Source organism: Rhincodon typus, unplaced genomic scaffold (assembly GCF_021869965.1).
Source record: "Rhincodon typus isolate 14 unplaced genomic scaffold, sRhiTyp1.1 hic_rhity00004521, whole genome shotgun sequence".
Lineage (NCBI taxonomy): Eukaryota > Metazoa > Chordata > Chondrichthyes > Orectolobiformes > Rhincodontidae > Rhincodon > Rhincodon typus.
Genome location: NW_025970159.1, coordinates 3,915 through 12,798, shown reverse-complemented (window position 1 = coordinate 12,798; position 8,884 = coordinate 3,915). Strand labels below are relative to the sequence as shown.

Sequence of the window (8,884 nt, the reverse complement as noted above, 5' to 3'; positions counted from 1 at the left end):
AAATATTTGCCACAACTCCTAAATAAAATTTGTTTCTTTTTATAGTGTTTAAGTTTCTGGTTGTACCCGTTCTGAAGTGACTTCACGTATCAGAAACTTCTGCGATGCTGAATCAGATAAAAATGGTTGCCTCAGATGCAATATATTTCACTATTTATGAGCTACAACTGGAGTATGCAAAACAAAATAAGCAAGTTCAAGTTTGGCTTACCCAGGCCTTTGGGAACAACTCCACTGCGATCCTGAGGATTCACTACCCAATAATAGTATTTAAGGGTGTGCATTATCTGCAACACAGTACCAACCCGTCTTACTGCATTGTAAATGGTGGCTGTACTGATAAACTCAGTGGACAAGTAGGTGTAGAGCTGCAACTGAACCTGGATTGAAGTAAAGAGGAAGAAAAAAAGAAATCACCAGATTTGTACCAATATCCAACAATTAAAATTCTACAATCAAGATCCGAGTAACTGAGTGTTCAGTTGCAAATCAGGAACAAATCTTTTTTGTATTGCAAATCCTTTCAATTAATGTTTTAGAGTTGAAATACCCACAAGGAGTTCACAATGACAAAGACAGTCCCCAGTTCAGGGAAAAATGAGTTTCCAAAGACTGCTGAACTACAAACATCTCTTACTTAGGTCTGGTTTATAAAACTTAAGAAAAAATGTCATCACTGCCATATTTGGACCATGAATTTCTCTTCTCAAAACAGTAACCCACTGAAGGTTATTCTTGTGTAATCTGGGAACTGCTCAGTTCCAACCATTCACTGGCCTCTAATATTTTGATTATCGAAACATTCAAGTCTGCAATTCAGGTTGTCAACACCAATGTTTAGCCAACTTCATCATCATGCATTTAATACTCCATTACAATAAAGCAGGTCAGACAGAAAATTGCAGAATATTTAAACTTAGATTCCAGAAGCTGTTGTCAGAGATGTTCTTGACACAGATGACACATGGTCCTGTTCAGTTGTTGCAGACCAAATGAACTGAAATCAACTGAATGGTATGAACTTGGTTTTCTTGCCTACTAGTGACACACTAAAATTGCCAGAAAACATTCAGACTAGTGTATTCAAGAGCAAATGTATTTTTTATAATGTGTTGATGTGTCAAACAACATCTATGGCTCTCAAAATTCAATTCCACATGTGCATCAAGTCTTGGTTCTCTCAGACGTGAAGTGGTGCTTGCATTTTTGTTTGAAAAAATAAATATTTTAACTTATTTTCTGTCTTCTTTTGTTTCTCTCATAATCCCATCTTTCTTTCTCATTCTTTAGATTGCTCTTTACATTGTTTAAATGGAATCTATGCTCTAGACATTTTTCATTTTTTTGTAGATGCCACAAATGACACATAGACAACATCACACTAGATCAGAGTACAGTACAGCTGTACTCAAAAGAAAGAAAGATTGGGGTCAGCTGTCAACGGGACACAAAATCAGGGATATGATTCTTGATCAAAGGTATATTTGTTGGCAAGATCAAAGTGCTATCGCCTAATTGTAATAAGTTATCAGATGCAAGTTGTGAGGTAAGAAATGTAAAAATTAGCAATAGTGGAAAAATTACAAAATAGGTGAACAAAATGTATCAAGAGAATATTAATAGTTCTCACAATACCCAAGGTTAAAAAGCTTTTACTTAAAGTAAAGGGCTGAAATGACAATGATCAGTGTGCAGATTCTATCGTCAAAGGGGTAAACAAACAGCTATCACCATGTTTTTGCCTATAACAAGTCCTTGATCTCACTTTGAGTTATCAGAAAGAGACAATTTCTTCAGTGGAAGTAAAAGTTTATCAATTGCAGCAAGGGTTTCCATTAGGATGGTTGTTCCTGTTGGACAATTTAGTGTATCAGTTCAAAAGTTGAAAGATCTGAGAACATGTCCTGTCAGTTTTCCTATTCAGAGAAAGTTGTGCACCTAAAAATTCTAAAGAAACAGAAAGTAGTAACTGGAATTTTACACTCAATCTTTTGACAAAATCAGACAGCAGTAGTTTTCATCTTGATAACATGTTCCCTCATGGCTCAGCTCGATGATTCAGTCCTTAACCCATTGTTGAATTAGTAGTTCATATCCATAATGACAAGAAAGACATCACAAATACCCTTGTGCCCAAGTTAGATAGAGGAAAGAAAATCAGGTTATGTGCTCCTTCAGCACTTCCGAAAGGAGTAACTAGACAACGATGCCTTGTGTGTGTTTAGTGAAGAGGATATTATGAGCAGAATAGCCTGCTCTTGCTGAGTTATGGTTAACAACTAGGAAATTAGCTTGTTTCAGAGGCTACCCATAAACTGTTCAGCAGCAAAAGATCAATGCCTAAGAAAATTAGGACTTTAAACATAGGAGCAGAAACGATCTATATTTTCCCTCAAGCTGTTCTGACATCCTGTATGATCATGACTAATGTTGATCTTGACTTCACTTTCCCAGCAGATTCCAATATCCCTGCATTCCCTTCGAATCCAAATCTACTTGCCTCAGTCTCAAATATACCCAACATGTGAGCTCTTATCACATTCCAGGATGCAGAATTCCAGAGATTTACAGCATACCAATCAACAAATTTCTATATATCTCATTCCCAACAGCCAAACCCTGATCTCAACCTGTAGCTCTACTGTTTTTAACCTGGGGAATTAGCTTATTAGAATACATACTGATATACCAAGAACTTTGTATTTCAGTAACAATACCACTCATTCTTCAAAATCCACAGAAGTACTGACCTACTGTACTCAGTTCCTCACCATAAAGCAACTCTCATCCTGTAGGAATCAATCCTGGTTGCACACCTCTCAAAGAAAGTGTAAACTGAAATAACTCCAGAGAGGCTGGTATCCCATCACCAAGTCACCCTTTACTTATATGTGGAAAGTCCTTGACAGTGATCCAGCTCCCTCCGAGCCAGTTCTCAGACAGAGCAGGATGTCTGACACTCCTGTTCTTATCTGTCAGCCAGGGCTCCCTGAATGAACCAGACTGACAGTCCCAATCAGGGAACTTATATCCTATGAGTTCCACCTGACTGACCTCGTTACAATCACTACATAACCCACTTTAGGTTCTGAGATCTAAATTATTCACAGCACTCAGTGTGGTTTTACACTAAAGCTCTGCATACAACTGCAGTAAGGCTCCTTTACCTTTATAATCCAATGCTTTGCATGCCACTTGCCTTCCTTTACGCCTGCTGTAACGTGTTTCATTTACAAGGACACCCAAATCTTTCTAGAATCAAAATTTAACAGTTTATTGCTCAAAAAAGGCATTTTGAAGCTTTTCACCTTACATTCATAAGGGCATTCACAAGAATATCAATGTAACTTAAACTGTATGAGATGAGAGTGTTGATTGTTGGCAACAGAATTCTTATTGGTACAGGCATTGCCATGCAGAATGCACCAGTTAGCTGATGGCTGTCAGTTAATTGCTAAGCTTTAATTTAAACCAAGTGGTTTGATTCTGATTGGTTTACCCTAAGAAAAGAACCGGAGAATGTGACATTGCCTATTTGTTAGATTGTCAATCCATCATCACTCTCTTCTCACATTGTATAAAATGTTATTGCCCTTTGCACTGGTATTCTTGCCAATGTCCTGATGAGCATAAGGTGAAAAGCTTCAATAGATGCATTTTTTGCAACAACAAAAATTTTATGCTACGAAATGACTATTCAATAGCTTCTCTTGCAACTTCTGAAATGAATAACATCATTCCATATTATATCCCAACTCCACCCTCTGGCCCATTCTTAATCTGCCCATGCCCCTTCTCAGACCTTGTGTTCTCACAACTTACTTCCCCACCTAGTTTTGATCTTCCAGCAATTTTAGATACACTGAACATAGAGTACAGATAGCTAAGGCCTCATTCCATATAAAATTGTAACCTTCCAATTCACTGGGACATTTCCAGAACCCAATAAATTTTAGATAATTGTAAATAATGCATTCATTATATCTGTGGCTCTTTTGGAAAACCATGCTAATGGTCATCAAGGTAAAGAGATTTGTTGGCTTTTAGTTGCCTTTATTTCTCTACTTCCTAACCTTTATTCATAGTTAGCAATCAAGTTCAGTCATTAGCTTTTTGGTTTTCTACTATTTATGCTTTGTATTGTCTTCTACTACTTAGACATGAAGAGATATTTCAAACTGATATTTGGAAATGCCTTCCAAATGCCAGTTACTTTCGAGCACATCCAGTGACCTAAGTAGGACAAGTCAAGGGTATGGTGGCAGAGGCACAAGCAGGAAGTTAGAGTTAAGGACATAGTCAGGTCAACCACGATCTTCTTGAATGGTGGAGCAGGCATATGAAGCAGAATAGCCTCAACCTGCTCCAATTTCTATAGTATTATATAAGGTATTGCCCCATAGCCGAACTCCCTTGTCAACTAAAAATGTACCCAATTCAGCAGAGTTTAAAAGCCCAGTTTTCATTTAGTAATGTACTCAATTTAAATTATTATGTACAGTTTAATTTGATTCATTTAGCCAAAATACCAAATGAATCCAGTTCAAATCAAAGACAGAAATTCGAGATTATTTCTGCTACAAACCTGTGGAAGAGGAAGCTGTAACAATTTTAATCCAACCTTGATTTCTCAGATTATAAGCATAGTTAAAATAAAAAAAAACTATTTGCTCTCAACATTTTGAAGCAAATGGATGCATTTGTAAATCATATTCAGCTACACTTCATGTTAAATCTTTGCAGCAGTATATTTGAAATATTTTTAAATTCAAATAGGTTTTCATTCTAAAAATTGAAAAGGTACTCACCTTGGCTGGAGCATGGATCCATACAGCAGGATTCAGAAGAATATGATCACATAATTGTTTCAGTAGAGGGCCTCCATTCTGTAAGTTACTCAGATATTTGGCAAATGCCAAACACAGTTCCAAAACAGCTCCAGTAATATGAACTTTGGAAGACTACAAGAAAAACATGGATTTCAGTTATTAAGCATATTAAAATAATTTAAATAGTGATACATCTGAAAGCATTTGCATTTGGAGTACATCAATTCATTTGAAATTTTTATTCAGTAACCAAAACAATAAGTTAGGTTTTAACTTAAGAAATGAAAAAAATTACTGCTTTCACAGTGGTTGTTTTTTCTTGAGTACAAAAACTACAGTAATTTCTGTAAATGAATGCAATACAGAAGCATTAATTGCTACTTTTAGAAGAGTTACAAATGCTTCAGAAGATGTAGCACAAAAAGCCATGTAAAACCTGTATTTAAACCACAAACATCTTGAAATAATGCACTGTTGCTCATTTTTGAAACAATCTCAGTCATCCAAAGCATTAAAAGGTAACATATAAATTTGTGCAGTATATATTTTATGGATTAAAATTTTAGATTTACAAAATTACATTATCAAAATTATCATTATTTAGAAACATGCCCAGTATAATGCAATGTTTGATCACAAATCAATCAAAATAAATAAATCACAACTAAACAGAACTAGTCTGGCAGTTGACAGAAGGCAGTGCTATCCAATTTATCCAATTGATTCTAAATTCAGATAGGCACAATTGCTGACCACACAAGACTACTGACAAAGGTGTTGACACATGTTTATATCCTCTAGATTGTGCCAGATGTTGAATGCACTTCAATTTTTATCCAGACCACTAGGTGGAGCATTCCTCCAAGCAAACAGTTACAGCTCGATTATGCCTACATGGTTTATAGTAGATAAACTGAGGGCGTGAGCACAGAATGAGTCAATGACGGAGCATTGAAATATTAGTGCTAACTTTGGAATTTTGCGCAGGTGTAAATACATTGCAGCGGGAATTGGTGCTGCTTTTCATAGGTAATAAAGAGACAGATAAGTAAGTGATAATTGTGTGTTAAGATTTTTTCCCTCTAATGTGGCAGTAAGCTTAATCTAGTACTAGAAAGATTATGTATTACATTAAATTTTTGGTTAATTAGTTAAACTACTTAATATAACTACAGAGAACTATTGGATTTTTGACTGGGATGGGGGTGCCGGGGTGGAATTTAAAGATGAAAACGGGCATTGAGTAATTTCCGATTCCATGCAAATAAAACAAATTTCAGCACAACATTGACGATAATCATCTATACATTTCATTATACAATACTACAACAGTAATGAGTATCTACTTCTGTGAAGCCTGCATTTTTAACATTTATTAATAATTCATATTTAGCATCTTATGTGTCCTTTGTTTAGATAAAGTTTATGATGTGTACACTGATCTGCATGTTAAGCGTTTGAACCAAACTGCAGAGACTTTAGCAGAAACTCAATATGATACTGGTGTGAAATCCAATGAGATTGCTGTATTGTTGGAAGCAAGAGCTTTCAGAGCAGACAGAAAACTGAATTAGCATCTGCTCTCTTGGATACAGATAAAAGATTCTATTGCACATTTCAAAGAGGACTAGAGATCACCTGATTCTTACAGACTAGGAACAGAAGTTGGACAGTCTGCTGTCATTCAATAAGATTATGAGTGATCCGTTTGTTCTGAATTCCACATTCCTAGCGACCTGTCAGAACCTTTGATCCCCTTGCCTAACAACAATGTTATTACCAGCAGATTAAAAATATTAATGACCCTGTCTCCATCACCTTTTGAAGCAAACAGTTCCAAATACACAACCCTCAGAAAATATTTCACCCCATCTCTTTCAGAAAAAGCGAAACCTCCAATTTTAAAAGTGTGCCCTAATTCTGGACTCACCCCATAAGAGGAAACATCCTTTCCATGTCCACCTTGTCAAAACCATTCAGAATCCTATAAATTCAATTAAATCACCCTCACTCCTCTAAACTCCAGTCACAACAAGACCAGCCTCTTCAGTATTTCCTCATAGGACAGCCCACTTAATCCAAGTATCATTCTAGCAGACCACTTCTAAACGTACTTCAAAAACTTACTCCATCCTTCCATAAATAAGATGATCAGAATTGTGCACAGTATCCGAGATGTAGTCTCAGCAATGCCCTATATAGCTGAATTATAGGATCCTTACTTTTATGATCAATTTGTCTCATAGTAGGAGAGCTTCCCATCAACCGTCTTAATCACTTTTTGCGAGTCGTGCACGAGAATACCTAGATCTTTCTACAACTTGGAATTCTGCAGTCATTTTCCACTTAAATAATATCCCTTTTGTATTCTTCCTGCCAAAATCAACAACTTCACATTTTCCCATACCATAGACCATTTGCCAGATCTTTACCCACCCACTTAACCTATGTTGATTTGGCCCCTTATGTCATCTTCACAACATGCATTTCAAAATATCTTTGTATGATCAGCAAATTTAGCTATTGTCATCGACATCGTTGATACAAATTGTAAAACATTGAGAGCCCTGCGGGATCCCAGTCAGCACATCCTGTCAATCTGTAAAAAGACATTCATGCCAACTCTGCTTCCTACCAACCAGCTAATCATCGAACCATGCTAGCAATTTAACCATTACACCACTAGCTCCTTTGTGCAATAAGCTTTTATGCGGCATCTCGTCAAATGCCTTCTAGAAATCCAAGTACAGTGCCTCAATGGGCTTCCCTTTATCCACAGCACACATTACTCTTTCAAAGAACTCAAATAAATTGGTTGAACACTATTTTCCTTTCACAAAACCATGCAAAGTCTTTGATTACCTTGTATTTTTCCAGGTGTCCAGTTTTCACATCCCTGACATTCAATTCTAAACTTTCCCCACAGCAGACATCAAGCTTACTCACCCACAGCTTCCTGCCTCACTCCCTTCTTGAATAAAGGGATTATTACTTGTTACTTTCCACTCTGATAGAACCTTTTCTGAATCCACTGAATTTCAGAAAATTACCAATTAATCTACTACCTCATCAGTCAATTATCTGGTCAATTATCTCCTTCTGTTTTTGAGACACTGCTGTCCACAAATTTGCTGCTGCCTGCTTACATTAAAACAATGATGAAAATTCAGAAGTAATTCACTGACAATAAAACACTCAGGGATGTAATTAGAATGTGAATGGTCTACAAAAATACAAGTTTCTTCCTTATTTACACAGGCAAGAGAAAAGTCGAAGAAGCTCATCATTTAACTCACTATACTCATTATTAGAAAATAGTTGAGCATTAGAGAGCCAAGTTTTGAAAGTTACAGATTTAATTTGACCTTTATTCAATTCATCAAATCTTCCTGCTGTCAATAAAGAAATAAGAGAACTTGGATCACCCATATTGTACATTGCTTTTCACCTTAAAAAAAGTTACCCTGCACTTTAAATGGGGAGAATATGCAAAACACTTTCAAAGTTAGACTTCAAAAAGAACAACACTTCGTCTGTTTTCTAAAAATAGTTCTCGCCTGTTCAGTTGGACAATGTACTCAAGATTCAATGCTTTGAGAAGCATACTGTTAAATTCTTTTGTGGTTAATAGGATTAAATCAGTTGTCACGCCTTATTTAAAACCATACACATAATGAATAGGTTGTTGCAATATTTACCTTTTCAAGGCTATACCCAATGACAAGAAAGCCTTTAGAAGAAAGCATTTGCTCTTGCATGGCCACAGAGTTCTTCAGTAATTCCATTATAAAAGCCAACAATGTGGAGCTGAAATAAGAAGTCAGAAAAAGGAGATGAAGTCATTAACATTCCAAATATGCTTGAACCAGGAGAAATTCAGAGTGCAAATTATTTTGGTACTTACAACCTATGTTAGCTCATTTTAAGTAGAACAACAAACCATCTAGACCAAGTGTATTGTAGGAATACACTGTCACATGCAACCAAAGGAAATTCTTGGAGCAGGTGAGCATTCTTTACTCAAGTATAGCAGAGAGGATGAACTTAAGAAAAGT

The 8,884-nt window shown here is 36.2% G+C and overlaps 1 protein-coding gene across 1 annotated transcript; it reads right to left on the bottom strand.

Moving 5' to 3' along the window:
- Positions 1-211: 211 nt before the first annotated feature.
- On the bottom strand, positions 212-8,636 carry LOC125481956 (lipopolysaccharide-responsive and beige-like anchor protein; the record flags this gene model as incomplete). The annotated part of the gene is made up of 3 exons (XM_048593909.1): positions 212-380; positions 4,809-4,961; positions 8,528-8,636. Coding segments are annotated over 3 exons (431 nt in total), but the record flags the coding sequence as incomplete, so codon positions are not given.
- Between the last annotated feature and the right edge of the window lie 248 nt (positions 8,637-8,884).